General features: G+C 31.3%; 1 protein-coding gene across 1 annotated transcript; it reads right to left on the bottom strand.

Moving 5' to 3' along the window:
- Positions 1–298: 298 nt before the first annotated feature.
- Positions 299–4,737, bottom strand: LOC124826465 (Protein phosphatase 2C family protein). Its single transcript, XM_088112425.1, has 6 exons — positions 4,395–4,737; positions 3,603–4,314; positions 2,678–3,067; positions 2,457–2,574; positions 1,258–1,481; positions 299–1,167 (listed from the first exon to the last, which is right to left on the bottom strand). Exons 2-6 carry the CDS (start codon positions 3,849–3,851, stop codon positions 706–708), a joined length of 1,443 nt encoding a protein of 480 aa, XP_087968551.1. The 5' UTR covers positions 3,852–4,314; positions 4,395–4,737; the 3' UTR covers positions 299–705.
- Positions 4,738–18,195: the final 13,458 nt, after the last annotated feature.

Genomic DNA, 18,195 nt, shown 5'->3' with positions numbered 1-18,195 from the left:
ATTTCTTTCTCAATCACTTACCAACTACTTCAACAATAATTAACCAATACATTTAACACTCACTCATGAACCATGCTACTTCCACCACGTCACTCACTAATTTCAACCATACCAGTGTTCTTGTATAATCATATTAGACCCACTTGTCTAATTCTCCAAAAGATTTCATCTTTAGTTTACCAGAATCATGAAATTGATTTTCATTGAACTATTTCAAAAACTGATAAAATTAGAAAGCATGGATGAAAGAAGAAGAACAGTGTTATTGTAATAACATATCTTAAAAAAGACTGCATAATGCAGAAAGTAAGCAGATAAGGCCTTTGATAGAAAAAATATATGGTAAGAAGAGTTTGATTTTACAAAATTTTCAAGCACAGGAGAGGAAGGGCAGATTTCCAGACACACTAAAACAGCCCGGCCATCTTCTCTAGTCCAAACATATGACTCAGAAGAAACAAAAGAACACCAATTGGTGAAGGGAACATGAATACTTCAACACAAAAGAAAATTGAGCAAAAGAACAAAAAAGGAAAAGGGTGTGTATGTATCTATATCATGATGATGGAAAACAGAACAAAAACAAAATAAAATAAAGGAATATAAAGTAAAAGACCATCTCAACTCAACTCAACTGAACCATTTTCTTTCAATTTTGTTTTCTCATCCCCTTGTCTTCTTTGTCAGGTTCAAACCTTGGCAGGTTCAAACCTTGGCAGGTTCAAACCTTGGCAGGTTTAGCAATGTGTTCACACGAGACACTCCTTCAAGAGCAGACCATTCTATTTCTGACTCAGGATCTATTTCCTCTTCCCTACACTCTTTCTCCTCCTCATTCTTGTTGCTGTCATCACCTTCATCGTTCTCCCTGCATGTTCCTGACCTTCCCAGCCCGGTCGGGGCCAAAACGTCTCCCCTGTTGCCATTGTGGACTTGGACGGTCGAACCAGGTTGCTCCTTGGACTTGGCAATGGAAGCACTGCATACTTTGTGTGAGGCAGAGTCCAAAAAGAGGCAAACCACAGCACAGTCATCCACTTTGGAGGTTGGATACTTGTACCTCCAAGCGCGAACTGCTGACTCGACCAGGGCTCGAGCAGCTGAGGCACGCCTTGATGTGGCCGCCACTATGTCCACCACTTCTTTGTTTGAGAGAACATCCCAAATCTGCCATCAACAAACAACAAGCTTCAGATGAATGTGAAAAGGTCAAGTAAAGTATAAATCTTTATTGGCAATGCCAGTTAGGTCGTCTACCCCATCTGTTGCTAAGACAATGAACTCGTCTTTTTCGGTCAGTCTTCTGTATGACATCTCTGGAACAGATATCAGGCCAAAATCTTTAAGACAAAAATCACCAAATGCCCTGGCCATGGCAAGGCCTGGCGAGTCATTGTTCGGCAACCAGACACGTGCTACTTCGGGTTCATCCTGAAGAGCAAAAACACGGCCTTTACATTTGCGAATTCTCTCTTCTTCGGCTGTAAGTGAGAAAAATAAACTGGGTCAGACATATGAACAATGTGTATATATGACACAGCATAAAAATAGCATTCGAGAGCTGTCGACTTAAAACAAAGTGATCAACAGGCTAAAGCAATATCTACTTAAACATTAAAACCAAGAATGAGTTGCTTCTGCAGAAGTTGAATTTGAGATGAGCCATGACAACAACAAATGTAAAATTTTGTCCATTTACATGGCCAAATAGGTGTTAGTGTCTCTACCAGTGCAGGCGTCCCTTTTATGGCTCATTTCAATATTATTGTGTAAATGTGTAGATTAGCTTATTCAGAATCGTGTATTCCAGAGATTTCAAACAGATTTTGTATGTGGACTCCTATTTCTTATCCACTAATATTTCAAATGTATCAAAAATCTTAGCATACTGCATGGACCATGCATGATTTCCAGCAATTGCATAAATTTACAAGGAATCAACTGATCAAGATCATTCCAATAATGATAGAAGTAAAAGTGAAATTGGGGACAGGGGGAGAACTCTCAATTGCTAAAATTAAAGGGAAATTTTCCAAACAGAAAATCAGGAGTCTCAGGAGAAGATGACGTAGAACTGATTTTAACTTTTTCTTCAACTTTTGTTGTGTACATTAAGAGTCCAGATTTTCTACTGGTTTTTTCAAGTGTTGGTCTATCTATGGTGTCTTCAAAATACCTTGATTTTGTTAACATTAAAAGAGTCTTTAATATACTTTAAAACATCAAAATCAGTATACATCAATCTGTTTTGAAGACACAACATAGGGACAGCACCAAAAACTCAGCTGAGAATTCAAATTCATTAGATAAATCATAGACAATGTGTGCAAGTATCTCACATGTATTTGAACTTGACATTTAAATAAGTTTCATAGCTAAATGGATGCTCAACAATCTGATGCCACTGTTCCACAAAGTAGGTAAGAATTTCCCAGATGGCCAGACAAGAGAGATACCTGGAAGATTGGGTTTCAGATCCACAGTTAACTGGACAGCGACAAGAGAATCATCATTCTCTCTTGTACCCAACACAGCTCTAGAGTCACCAACATTTCCAACGATAAGATCAAGGCCCTACAAATGAACCAAAATTCTTTATGGTCAGAAATAACTCTCTATCACAGACAACTGTAAGTTTCTAACAAAATATAATCTTCCAAAGATAACAAAGCAACACCTGCTTAATCAGAGTTACTGCTGTTGTTCCGCTACAAAAACAATCAATACTTTGGTGGGTCTTCAGTTCCCTATCCATAACTTTGAATGCCGTCAAAAAGGATTCCTTGAGTGTCTGAAAGATTTCAGGGTGCTTTTCTGTTTCTTCAGCATTAAGAGATACCCGAGAATCCTCATCAGCAGATGCAGAGGCAGCCTCTTCTATATTCATGCTTCCTGCAGCATTACCGCTAACCTCCTTGAGGACTTCCTCACCAGGAACATTAACTTCCCAATGGGCATTCAGTTTAAGAGGAAGAGAATCTCTCACTCTTTTTGCAACCATGTGACCATATGGACCATGGCCATCAAAAACTCCACAGAAAATAGTATCCTGTCTAGAACAAAAGTTCTGCAATACATGGCAAACAGAAGCAATTAAAACTCTATTCAGCAGAAATAAATGCACAGTTGCTATTCCCTAAATAGCTACAAAAAGCTTCCCCATCCCATATCCATAATAAATAAAATAAAGGTAGATAATCGAGAGAATAGCAAGAAACAGATAAAACGGGAAGTGTGCACAAAACCAGAAACAGTCATAACCAAAGTCGTGTAGAAGAGAATCAAGGATCAGCAACAATCATAACTATGCACAAAACTACATATGCAAAGAAACCATGATAGAACACACTTGATCAATCAATAAACGTCACAATCAAATCCATGAAAAGTAGTTATATAAGTATGTATGTATAAACATAACAACCCATGTTCGTATGTATATAGCAGGGTACAAAATCCAATGTGAGGAAAATCAACCAACCTCGCTGACATTAAGATGGAAAAAGATCTGAATTGTGAGCAAAATGCGGCAAAAGAAAGACTACACAAAGAGAATAATTGGCCAAATATAAGAAAATGTAAAGTGAGAGAAAGGATCTAACCTCCCAAACCACCATGGCATCCTGGTTGGTACCCTTCTTGCCTTGCTGAGTGAACAAGGATGCAACTTGGGAGGAGCCATTGAGGAAGATCCTCCCAGGGATCCTATGGAGAGGCTCATTCCTCCAATACTCAAAGGAAGAAGCTCTTGATCCAAGCCTCTTCTTGGCGTTGCTCTTGCGCTTCCGAAAAGATGTAGAGGGTGAAGTGGGGTGAGGGCTCCTGCTTTCCGCAGAGAAGCAGGACCCCATCTTAAGGGCCCTTAGAATGCCAAGAATGCACTCCAAACCACTCGAGCACCCACTTTCTTCCCTTGAAGGATCCGTCACAACCCCTTTGAGAATCACCAACAAAAATCAAACCTTTCGCAATCCCCCAACACCACTTCTCCACCTTCAATTTTTCTTTTTTCACTTTCGCAACCTCTTCACCACCCCACAACAATCACACCAGCACCCTTCAGATTGAGATGACTAAAATGGCAGTGAACCAACTTCAGTCATCAACCAAGGCAGAGAATTCAGGATAAAACAAGAAAGAAAGATGTCTCCTTTTTTTTTAATGGGAGGAGAACCAGAAAAAAGAAACAACACTCCTTTTCTTTCTCTCTCTTCCTCTTTTTGGTTTCTGTTATTGTCAAATAATAGATAACATGCAGATCTGCGTAATCCCCCACAAAGGCCACAACCCTTTTTTTTAATATTAAAAAGCCTTCTGTTGCAAAATCAACAAAAGGGATTAGTTAGCAAGTCGAGATGTATGAACTCAAAGGTGGTATTTTGAAGGTAACCCACATCAGTATACGAGAACATCAAGCGAACCCAGCTTGGATCAGAGGCGTCGATGGGGCTTGTATTGACTAGAATGTCGAATAAGGAAAAAGAATGGGTTGGTAGAAAAGGAAGAATGTGAAGAAGGAGAGAGAGTGCATGTATGTATGATTTGATGATGAAGTTGTGTTTATGAGATTTTGAATGGAGTGAGAAACGGACAAGTTGAAAGTGGGGAAAGAATCTGAACCACTAAGAGCGTAGAGACCCAGAAACAAAGCCGTTCTTGTCTCTGGAAGACGTCACTCTTGGACGGAGAGAGAAGGAAAAACTAACACAGAACAGAAGATAGACAAAGCAAATTTTTGGACAAAGCCTTCTTTGTTCCACTTTTAAAAACAAGTTTTCCTATCATTGCGTTAAACAGCATATAAAATTAAATTAATGTATATTTTTCCGACCAAGTAACTTTATTCTTACTGAAGGTCAATTGTTGTCCATTTTAATGCATGTTTATCTATGTATTGGAGTTTCACATTTATCTTAGCAGAAAGTATAAACAGTTTGAGTGTCAATTATGTCCAAATATACTCTCTTTTTTTTCTTTTGAAAATTTTTTAATTATTGTATTTTTACTTCTGATTGTTTTATAAACATAACAACATGGTTTTTTGCAATATATTGTTTCTACATTTTATGCATAATTATACTAGTTTTTAATCATATTATGAAATTTAAATTTATCTACGTTAACCATTAAATAAAAATTATTATTATCATTATTATTATCATCAATTTTATCAAATTTAAATAAATTTATCTTTTTCAAAATGTTTCTAGACTCTCAAACGGTTGAAAAAAAATATTCCATTCAATTTGTTTGTTAATGAAAAACTTTATAAAATAGTCATTTAAAGAATTTATATAAAACATGTAACGTTCAATTAGTATTTTACATTTAGTTTTAAATGAATAATTATGAAGCATTTTAATTAATTGACGTAAATGTGTTTTTTTATGTTAGTAAATATATATTATATTAAAAATATTTAAATATATATATATATATTACTTTAACAAATACTTAGAGGTGAAAGAAAAAGTTAACAATATTTTATAAATTTATAATTAAATTTTGAAAGAATCAATTTGAAAAATTATTTTGGAAAGTTAATATATATGTAGAAATATGAAAAACAAATTTTGCAAAATTACAAAAGATGTAACATGTGAAAAAATATAGACTAAACTTTATAAAAATACAAATAATAGATTCTGTAAAAATATATTGAGTATATTCGATATAAATACAAATCAGTGTATGAACATATTGGTCTATTATGTATTGTTAAACTTGTATAATCAATGTAGATTCATCTATATATAATATTAAACTCGTCTAATAAGTATTTTTAGACTCCTCTAATTAATGTATGGTATGACTTGTTTTTATGTTTTATGCATAAAATACTTCTCTAATTAGTGCATGGATAGACTAATGTGTATTGTTAAACTCATCCAATTAGTGTATGAATAAACTCATCTAATATATGTTGTAAGATTCATCTAATTAGTGAATAAACATGCTCGTCTAATTTGTATTAATAGACTCGTTTAATTTATGTATGAAAAAGTTTGTCTAATATATATTATTAGACTCGTTTAATCAATCTATGAATTAGTTGTCTGATGTGTATTAATAAGCTGGTTTGATCAATTCGTCGATAACTTATTTAATCAAAGTATTTCTAAACTAATCCAATCAACGTATGGAATGACTCATCTAATATATTTTTGTTATACTCTTCTAATTAGTGTATTTATAGTCTTTTTTTAATATGTATTGTTAGATTCATATAATATTTTTAGCAATACTCGTCTAATAAGTGTATGAAATGACTTGTCTGATTTGTATTTTTAGACTCATCTAATCAATGCATTGACAAACTTTTCTAATATGTATTACTAGACTTGTCTCATAAGTATTTGGACATATCTGTCTAATCCGTGTATGTTTAAACCTATCTAATATGTATTGCAGTACTCATCTGATCAATAATGGACTAACTTATCTAATGTGTATTAATAAACTTGTTTAATCTATGTATGAAAGAACTTGTGTAATTTATTTTGTTAAACTCTTCTTATCAATATATGAACAAATTGATTTAATGTTTGTTGATAGACTCATCTAATCAATGTATAAAGAAACTTGTTTAATGAGGATTCTTAAACTCATCTAATTAATTTATAGAATGACTTATCAAAAAATTTTCCTAAACTTGTTTAATTAGGTTATGGACAAAGTTGTTTAATGATTGTTTGTTCAGACTTATCTAAAGTGTATTAAAAGACTCGTTTAATTAATGAATGGACAAACTTATATTATATTAATAGACTTACCTAATTTATGTATAATAAAATTTTCTAATGTATATTGATAAGGTCATCTTACCATTGTATGTTGTTGGTAGACTCATTTAATTAATGTTTCGAGAGACTCTTCTAATAAGTATTTTAAGACTTATGTAATCAATGTATGAAATGTCTCATTTAATGTTTTTTTTACTATTATGACAAACTCGTTTAATGTGTATTGTTAGACTTGTTTAATCAATGCATCCATAAACTCATTTGATTTTTTTTCTTATATTTGTTTAATCAATTAATGGAGTAACACATCTAATTCTTTTGCTATATTCGTCTAATTAGTATATGGACATATTTGCTATAATTATATAACTAGTTCATGGAAATAATTATTCAATATGTATTATTAAACTCTTTTGACTATTTTATACTGAATGTGTTTATAGACTCATCTAATAGGTTTAATGTATGTTTTTATAATCATTTAATGATAATATAAATACATTAGCTTTATATTTTAAAGACAATTAATTTGTTAGTTTTTATCTTTTTTTGTTTTACTAAAATTATAATTATATTTGAAGTTTGAAATAGTAAAAAATGAATTAAAACAATGTAAAACAAAAATTACAATATTAAGAAATAAATTTCTATTACAAATATATTTTTTAAACCTTTGATAGTTTAGAATAATGCATTAAACTACTCATAAACGAAACTTAGGATTATATTATATCTGCTCAACATGGATTAGGTTGGAAAGTGAATATATATTTCTTTTTGTTGATCTATTGATATTATTGATAAACATATAAGTATAATTTTACAAATATTTTTAATAAAAAATACTCAATTATCTAATTATTTCTCAAATAAAAAATATATAGTTATATAATAATCGATGTTACATTTATGTAAATATATATATTATTATATTAAAATCTTCTTTAAAATTTAATATATAATATTATACACATTAAAAAGTATTAATAATATAATTATTATTACATTCTTGTATATAAACTTAAGTAATAAAATAATATTCTTAATCATAACCGATTACGTTTTTTTAATATAGTTTATTATATTGAAAATCATAATTAATTATATAGCTTTTTTTTAAATCTTAACTTTACAACACAGAAAGTTAATTAGTATATTTGTTTTTCATGTATTTTTTTTCATATTTTTATCGTTTCAATCAACAGAAAAAAAAGTAAATAAATCGTATGAAGCAAACACAAAATTAAGTTTTTTTTCCAAAACTAATAAATGTTTGGAATCAGGTTTAATACATTTGTTCTGAATCCTTATCTTTAAATAATTTTGTTAGTTAATTCCTTAACCATATATATTATTTTAATTTTGATTGAGAATTTTATTAATTTCAATGTTTGTGTGTATATTTTTGTCTTCTTTGAATATATTGAAACAGAAAGCAATCTTGTTGGTGATATTGAGATTGTAACTTATATATATAGACTTTTCTATTTGTACACAACATACTTTTATTATTCTCTAATTCCCTTCTCTTTTATAAAATAATTTTGACAAAATTTCTTGGTCAAAGTTTTAGTTCCTTTTTTATTTCATATTTTTAATTGTATACTTTAATATTTCAATTTTGGTGTGTGGAATGTGGCTGAGTTTTCAAATCACCATCCCTATCTGAAGTCCACCCTCATCACTAAATATAAATAAAAGAAATGAAGCAGCCATGGGTATCACTTTATAAATCAAATCAAACCACCAACAAAACCCAACATAAATTTCATAATATTTATTCAAATAATTATATATATATATATATATATATATATATATATATGTACTATCATTCAATTATTATATTTTTTGCAAACTTTATCATTCAATTGTTTATATTCCTTTAAAATTAAATATATTTTTTATTTTAATTTATTATAAAATATTATATTTCACTCTTAAATTAGATTATAAAGTATTTCAGTTTTTCAAGACAAATTTTTATATTATAATAAATTGTATAACTCTTTTGGCATACAAAAAACATTACAACTATCAGGAATGGTATTTTATATTATTTTTATAAAAGATAAAATGTTAAAATAATCGCATCAATTATAAATAATATTTATAAATAAAAATAAATTATTTTTATAAATCAATTTTAAAAAGTTTAATTAAATTTAAAATTCACATTGTAAGTCAATTTTATAAAAATGAATTAAACATAAAGTCTATCTAAAAAATAAATATTTTATGATTTAGTTTAACAATGAAACATAATTTTTTATATATTTAACTATTTTTAATTATCAATTTTTTAAATTTTCTCACATTTTAATATTATGTTTTTAACTTCCTTGCTTAGGATGACAATAACAGACTAGGGTTTCTTTCCTGTCTTTAATATAACAACTGGAGATTTTCAAATATGTGAATATTATTGAAAGAAGGTTGGTGGAGTAGTTTGGGACAGAACATGCCCTCTCACCTTCCTCAAATATGTTTTAATATTCTTATAATACTCTTTTCACACTACAAAAATAACATTTAACTTTCTAAGTTTATGTCTATTTTAAAATTATGAATATTTTGTATAAGAATTAATATTTATAATAAGTAAATATGTTTCAGTATATAAGTTACATTATAGATAAAATTTATAGTATAAATGTTTTAAGTATTTTATATTTTTTAAAAAAAATTCAGATTATGTTATAATTTATAATTTAAAAAATACAATGAAATTTAATTTTGATATTGAGATGAAAAAAATAGTATATTAATACGGAAACTAGTTAAATAAAATTTAATGTACAATTAAAGAGAAAAGTAGAAGCTTAACGTGGTCGCATAAGAAAGTGATTTGACGTCTTTTTAAGTACAACACATATTCTTTAAAAAATTCTCTTCATATTTTTTTTTACATATTGTCTACTTCAAAACTAAATAAAACTATTATTCAATATATTTTATATTAGGATAATATTAATTGCCTAACTAATGACATAACATTAACTTCTGTCATTTATTATGTGTTAGTGTTAACTTTAAATAATAATTTTTTTTATTTAATTAACTATTTTACTGTATTTATCATTCAGATTCTAAGTTATATAAATATTAAAATGATTAAATATTTTTTTCATCTTTAAATTATTCTAAACGTATATATTTTATTATTAGACTAAATTATAAAATATTTTCTTCTTATATTTTGATCAAATTTATATAAAATATCATTTTCAATAAATAATATAACAAATAATACGTGGATGTTATATTATAATCAGAAATGTCATTCATTATATGAAAAATACTTATTTATTAAAATGAATCTTTTATATGACTTTCGCAACGAGTATAAATAAATATCTTATAATTTAATTTAAAGGTCAAACACATTTTTTATAATAATTTAAAAGGAAAAAATGTATTTAATCATTTTTAAAATTAAAAATTTCAACAAAATTTACATAATTAAAACAAACATATTTTTATTTAAAATTAATGTCTCTTTTATCATGATAAATTGAGTAAATTAGTTTTAAAAATAAAAGTAATTCCAATTATAAGATTAATTATAAGTTCATCATTTTCAAAATCTAAACCTATCCTACCGTAAAGACCGAGAAATAGAATAATAAAGTAGATAGAGGTATTAAAATAACTGAACCGAGCTTTTAATGTTGAAATACACCAACAGTATAAATAGAAATTTCTAAACACTCAGTTCATTATCTTAAAATTGTTTATCTCTCTAGAACCACTATTTTCTAATTTCCCTCTCCCTTCTCTTTAGATATCTTCACCCATAGTTCATCTGTTCAACAATCAGGGGGCACCTGAGTGATCCTAGCATCACAAGCTTCCTATTCCCCCGATCAATTTTGTGTTTAGAACAGGTAAGTGTCGTTCCTTAAATTCTCGTGAATTTCTGGGATTTCTGGTACATGCAAGAAAGCTTTGATGTTTGCATGTGTTTAACTGTATTCTCTTCCCCTTTCTAACTTCATTATGGTCCTTTGGGTGGTCTCTTATCACCAATCGGTGAACTATAGGTATTCTTAGGATTTTCTAGTGTTGAGAGCAAATTCTTGAAGGTTTTGGAAGCTGTCCGGTTCGGTTAGAGGTAAGGGAAGCTAGTTAATTTAATTGATTTGGTTATGATATATGAGAATGCTGGTTGTTGTTGTTGTATGTATGTGAAAATTGAATGTTTGTATGTTTGTTATTGTTGTGTGGGATGTTAACTACTGTGGTCATGTTTGATTTCGGTTCTACAGAATTTTGGTTTAGTGGCCGAGTGAATTGTGAGGAAGTGTGATGGTGAAATTGGGGACATCGTGTTCGATGTGAGTTTGGTTTGTATAGATAGTCTGGGCAAGTTGTTTAGGATTTGTAGGGGGCCTTAAGTCACTCAAAATTGTACTAAACATGAGAAATCTAGTTTTCGGTCCTTGAGTTCATGATTCTGCATAATTGAATCTCAAATATGAGATGAAACTCTCTTAAAGATGTTAGAAAGGTTTAAACAATCTTAATCAAGTGTAAATGAAGTATTTGATATATGTTTAGAGGATTAGAAGTTGGAAGATTGTAGTGAAATTGGTAAGGATTGGTGTTGATCATAATTATGCAGTTATTCTGCAGAATTATGTAGTTCGCTGAGGGTCTTTAATTGACCGTTCGGCTTCTCTCTGGTACTCGGTCTTAACTGAGTTCTACTTTTGTGGATTCTTAGTTAATGACCTATCGGTCTTGTGTTGATATTCAAGTGAATATAATAGTCGGTCTAGACATAACATTTGATTGTAAACAACGTTCGGTCTATCATAGGCTTTAACTGTTATTGACCGCTCGGTCATGTACTGTCTTGGTAGTGTTCGGTCAATTACCAACACTCGATCTCAGAAGTGCTCGGTCTTGTACTAACACTCGGTCTTGGTAGTGCTCGGTCTCGTACTAGCACTCGGTCTTGGTAGTGCTCGATATTGTACTAGCACTCGGTCTTGGTAGTGCTCGGTCCTGTACGGGTACTCGGTTTGTATTGGTGTTCGGTCTTAGCTTGTATTCGGCTCACGTTTGAGCCTCACTCTTTAAATGATCGTTCGGTCATATTTGCATGTTATGGGTGTTTTCCGTTCGGATGTGTTCATGGGTATTGGTGGTTTTTACTGTTCGGTTTGACCTTATTATGAAGTATTCGGTCTCTCTTAGTGGTCGATTCTTAATAGTGTTCGGCCACTTCTTCAGTCTTATCTTTTATGGACCGTTCGGTCTTGTCCATTAGAAAGTGAGAAACCATTCGGTCTTCATCATTCACAGGGTGTTCGGTCTTGTTCATATATGTTGATGTTTTTTTGTTCGGTCATTAATTGAGTTCGGCCTATGCTTAGGCCTGACTAGTCATTGACCGTTCGGTCGTATTCGGGGTTTGTATTGTTGCAGTTCGGTTTTCTTATATGAATGAATATTTGGTCTTTAAATGTTGTTATCACTGTTTGACTATGATGGGTTAAGATAGTTGTATTGATCTACTGTGTATGGGAAATTTTATTGACATTCCAATAAGGCATATGTTTCAAGTAATGTGGAAGAGAATTCCAAGGAGGAATGTCTCAGTGAAAAGTGTATTGAAGTGGTAATTGTCTCAGTGAAAAGTGTATCAAAGTGGTGTTATAGTATGAATATGGATAGTGAAATTCACAGTGTATCAAAGTGGTGTTATAGTATGAATATGTTAGCTTACCCTTATTTTCCTGTCTTGTCATGTTGTCTGTTCGGTCGTCTTTGTCATTGCAATGATCACCCTGTGGGTGTGAGCATAAGGTGATGAGGGTTCTTTGGAGCAGGCACTGGCTGGAGAAGATGATTTCCGTTAGAGTAAGACAGTCGGTCTTGTGCTTATTTTTGTATCAATATAGGGCCGTTCGGTGTAATACACTGCTTGTAGGACTGTTCGGCTGATACACCTTTTGTATGATCGATCGGTCTGCTCTTATGGTTTGTATCAGTATAGGTTTCTATAAAGTTTTTAATTTATGGTTATTTTAGGATAACTGTAAGTTAACTTTATTTTCCCTGTAACTGTTTTATTTTATTGTAAATGTAAGTACTCTTAAATATAGTTTACAACTATATTTTTGGAATGTTTATAAAATGTTATTTATTAATGTTATATTTGATTGTAAAAATGTTTATATAAAATGATAATATTAATTATTAAAATTAATTTTAATATTGTACAAAAAAATTATTTTAGTAAAATAATTTTATTTTTAATTGTAATATTTTTGTAATTCTATAAGCATCTAACTTTCTTTAACAAGGTGCACTTTAGAATGAATATTTATTAATTTTTAACATTACTATAGCACATATGCAGATTTAAAATAATAAAAAGACCTTACAACAAGAACTTTGGCATACTACTGACCAAGTTATGGTTTCTTAATACAAACTAGTATTATACTAATAATAATAGTACAAAGTAACAACAAAGGTGATGAAATGACGACGTAGATTCAGTGACGCATGTGCCCTGTTTTTGTTCTTCCACGATAATCTATCAGCTACCTGTTCTGTAACGGAGAAGAGAGTCAATCCTCTGCAGCCTCAACTACTTCTTGAATCTGTCAGGACCCTTAAAATCCCATGTAGTGGAAGACAGGTGTAGGTGCAAGAGTTTCTGAAAGTTGAAGACAGGTGTGAGCTGCAGAGTGGACGATCCGTTTTGACGGTAGTTTATAAGTTTTCAAATTTTGTGCCACTTTTCTGCATGCACTCATCTTCTTCAACCTTCTGAGTTCTTCATTTCCTCCTCCTTCTCTCTACAAATCTCATTCTTCTCTCTACGAATTCTCATCTTTTTCTTCTTTTGATCAACAATCAAACCACGTCTGAGTTCTCCTAGTGTCAAGAGTTTTCTATTGCACCGATCCAATTGTTGGTTTGAACTGGTAAGTTCATTCTTCTCTTAGCACAGTTGTTTGCTGTCACATGCAAACCCAGATACTGGTTGCATGAGTTTATCATCGTCTTCTATGAAATTCTGATAGCAATTTTGGTCTTGTATTTGGTCTAGTTTCTTAATCGGTGAACTCTAAGTGTATAAGACTGGTAGTGGTGAGCCATATCCTGCATATGTGAGCGTTCGGCTACGTTTAGAGGTAAGGGAAGCTTGTAATTTAATTATGATTATTTGTTTGGAATGTTGGCTTGGGTGTTTGATGTTCTATATATATATTTGGTTGAGATGAATTATAAATGTTGTTGTATGATTGTCTGTATGCGAGTGATGGTTATACATTGTGAGAACTGGGTATGAATAGAGTCTGAGTTTCAATCTGCAGTATTACGTAATTGTTCCCAAAAGTCAGTCTTGACCGTTCGGTTTTCCTTTGAACATTCGGTTTGAGCTGGATTCTTCTTCTGTAGAGAATTTCAGTTAATGACCGATCAGATTTATATTATTATACTTGTAAATAAGCGTTCGGTCAACATATAATTTCCTATTTTACTTCTTAAATCAGCTTAGTTAAGGTATTCAATAATACTTAAATTCTTAAATATTATATTTATCCTTTGTTGAAAATAAGTTATATGTATTTGTATTTAGAATATATTCCTTCATTGTATAAACTCAGTAGTGCTCAGTCCTGAACCAAGCGCTCGGTCTTAGTAGTGCTCGGTCTTGAACCAAGCGCTCGGTCTTGTCATAATCCTCAATTATGTACTTATATTTGAAACTAGGAGTGTTAGGTCCAACTTAGTAGTGTTCGGTTAAAAGCTTGTGGTGTTCGGTTTAAGTTCTTAGGTTTCGGTTAAAAGCTTTCATGATTTTAGGATAAGTCTAATTATATGTATTTTTCGTACATTCTTAGAGTTTTGTCTAGTAAAGACCGTTCGGTAATAACTGTTGAGTATCGAGTAAACATTCTGTGTCACCAAAGTCTTATCTAGTATGGACCTTTCGGTCCTATTTTGTGGATAAGTGAAAGATCGCTAGGTCTTACATTAAGTGTTCGGTTAGATTAATCTAAAAGGTATTCTCTCGTTCGGTCTTGCTTATAAGATGGAAGTTATCTCTTTCATTGTTGTTCTAAGATGGGATCTTGTTTTCAGTGTTTAGTCTGATTGTATTGATGATGAAGTATGATGGTATTTAAATTGTGAAATGAATGGAATAGTATGGATATGAAAGAGTATTCCAGGGAGGAATATCTCAGGATTTGTTATGGAATGGTAAAGTATGAATGTGGTCATGCTAAGGTGGCGTTTATCCTGATATTCTATGATTACTCATTCTCAAGTAGAGAGGAGTAAATCATGTGTGAGAATGGCAGGAGGTCCTAGTCCATAAGGTTAAAATGGGCGAGATATAACGGACTAACCTCGGGTGACAGTTGTTGAGGACATCCCAGCTACTACATCACCCGGGTGCAAAAATATCGTAGCTACACAGAATTAATACAGTCCCGACAGTCAGAGTAAAGTGGTCGGTCATTGCATGCATTGATGTATTGTTATGGTTGGAAATGCATGATTGGTTGTTGCATGATTGACTATTGAATTATATTAGATTTATGTGAAATATATGTTTTACTGAATTAATTAAATTACATAAGCTTACCCTATTTTCTGTCTTGTCTGTATTATCCGTTCGGCCGTCATTTCCTGTTGCAATGATCATCCTGTGGATGTGAGCAGAAGGGGGAAGAGTGTCTACTGGAAGAGGCTCTGGAAGAAGTGGAAGTAAAAGCTAAATCGTAGGACCGTTCGGTCGATAGAATTTGTTCTGTTTTTGTATAACCGTTCGGTGTAAGTTTAGTTCTGGAACCGTTCGGTTCAGTTTATTGTTTTGTAAAGTTTAAATTCTGAAGTATTGTTGTAAGGTCGTTCGGCCAAAAACGTACCTCTTCTCTTTCAGAACTGAACTGTAATATTGTTAATCGTGAATATTCTATGGTATGGTTTTATACTGTATTTTTGGGATGTTACAGAACCTGTTGATGAAATCATCAGCTTTCGCGTCCACCTCTTCGTCTTCTCTACACGATGTCGCTTCAAACCCTCGCCGTTTGTGGTCTCCGTCTCTCCACCTCCTCTTCCTCTTCATGTTCTATCGAGCCCATCCTCTTGCTCGCCGATTTTTGCATCTCCGCCTTACCCGACCCGCCACTCGGATCCTCTCCCTTTATGGACTCTGATCTATACAGACGCGACAACTTTAAGGACTGTAGTCGTTGCAAGAGCGAGGGATTCCGAACCAGTTCCGGTGTCCACCACCAAACATGGCGCTTGTAGCTTCGCCGAACATGGCGCCTGCAGCTTCGTCGAAGATGGCGCCTGCAGCTTTGTCCAACATGGCGCCTGCAGCTCCACAACAAAGCTTCGAAAGAAATGCTCCAAGGGAACCGAATAAGAAGACGTTGTAATTGAATCCATTATGAAACACAACCCCAAACATAGAAGGAACCGAATACCAACGTTGGGAATCGAATACACCTTTCTTGTGTAGAATGAGAACCGAATAACCCCAACTGAGAACCGAATACAGGGTTTCATATAAACTCTTCACACTCCTGGAATCAAATACGAGTGGAGGGAACCGAATACACCTCCAACAAATTTCGTTTCAGCCGCCACTGTTATTCATCTTCTACAACTTCAAACTCCTTTTCATCTTCAATCATCATCTTCATATGGCCATCTTTAATGTGTAAGGCTTCTCTCAAGCAATGAAACTCAGCAGCTCAAGAATCTTTGTTGAAGCACGTGCATACTCGTGAGTCCACAATGAAAGGGTAAATCAGATATTGCATCGTAAATCCCTCCAAATCTCTTCGTTCTCGCGAGTGATCAAAAAGTGATATTTTCCGCAAATCGCTGCAATTCCTTTCTCGCCTTTCGTCTGAAGTGAACACAAAAATCATCACATTTCCTCGCTCACAAATATGCGTAAACAGTATGATCTGCTGAAGTAAAGACATCATTAATTTATAAAAACAAAATGTCACAAAATTTTGTAAAGTATTTGTCCTCCTTTTACAAACAATTGATTGATAGAAAAATCAGTTGACGATAAAAGTTATAAGTTAATAACAAATTTTATTGATAGATTTTAAGACATGATTATCCACAGATTTTATAAAAATTGGTTAAAACTCAAAAGGAAAAGTATCACTTATAGATAATTTATCAAAGAGATAAATTCGTTAGTAATAACAATTATAATTTATTCACAAAATTTACTACGTATTATTAATAGAATTATTTATTAATAATATACATTTTAATTTATTGATAAATGTTATTAAAAAAAATTATGGACAAATTCATCACTAATATATCTTTTTGTTTATAATTAAAATTCTAAAAAACGATTAATAATAACAATTTTATCAACAAATTTATTTTCATAAATAAAAAATGTCTATAATTACAAAAATTATAGTAGTTTATTTAACTAAAAACATATTTGATTTATTTATCATTTTTAATCACCTATGCATTTGATTTGACTAAAAGTTGGATAAAAATAATAATGAATAATTAATTTTTTTCAAATAGTTTTATGGTTCATTCATTTCTATAAAACTATTGAAGAACACACCTGCCTCTTTTTACAAGATTTAAGCAGTACCTAGTACACCAAAATGTAATAAAAATAAATAAGAAATTTTAGGTATAACTATAATCTTATAATCGTCAACATTTTAACATATTTTATACTGTAATTTGTAAATGGCACAATTATTAGTGAATATAGAAGGATGAGGCATCAGGGTCCCAATATCTCTATCAACCATGCCCACATTGAGTCTGACATTCAAAACGTGAAGCACGCATAGTCCTATCTTTTTAATAATGAAGCATCAATTAAATTATATAATTATTTTTATAACTTTAATACGTTAATAAGAAGTTTCGGAAAAAAGGACATAGCTATTATAACCTAAAATCAGATAAAATCGAAGTATGAATAAAAAGCAAAAATGTACTGCCATATTAAATTGGAATTGGACCATAGTTTCTAATATTAAATATATTTCATGTCTCAAAAATAAATGCATATATATATGGAAGGATCCAACAGCTGTTGATGTTTTTCTGCTTAACAGTACGAAATTGGTGACAGCAATATATTTCATTTTGAATATTAGTTTTGGAAAGAGATTTTTAAGTTTGAGTATGTAATTAAAAGATTAATTAAAAGTTTAAGTTATAATGACACTAACTGTTTGGTTTAAGGAGTCTGAGATTAAATTTATTTTTTCAAACTTTAAGCTCAAATCTAAATATTTCCTTCATTTTACGTTAGTTGTTGTTCGGTTAAACTGGAATACTATTGAAAAAGCACTCTAATATTAAAGTTAGTTTATGTTTGATAATGTTGACAATAAATATGAAATTAACTTAATTAACTAATTGAATATAATATAATCAATTAACTGAATACTATTTA

The sequence above is a fragment of the Vigna umbellata genome, chromosome 4, assembly GCF_029865625.1.
Source record: "Vigna umbellata cultivar VRB3 chromosome 4, Vumbellata_1.0, whole genome shotgun sequence".
In the NCBI taxonomy this organism is placed as follows: Eukaryota; Viridiplantae; Streptophyta; class Magnoliopsida; order Fabales; family Fabaceae; genus Vigna; species Vigna umbellata.
Note: the sequence above shows the minus strand (reverse complement) of the source record. Positions and strands in the feature narration are given on the sequence as shown.

Bases quoted from the DNA above. Each gene is read 5' to 3' on its own strand.
- LOC124826465 (XM_088112425.1), bottom strand. From the start codon at position 3,851: ATGGGGTCCTGCTTCTCTGCGGAAAGCAGGAGCCCTCACCCCACTTCA. The intron at 3,068-3,602 runs GTTAGATCCTTT...CATGTATTGCAG, and splicing joins ATGCCATGGTGGTTTGGGAG to AACTTTTGTTCTAGACAGGA. The intron at 1,482-2,456 runs GTATCTCTCTTG...TCTCACTTACAG, and splicing joins TCTGAAACCCAATCTTCCAG to CCGAAGAAGAGAGAATTCGC.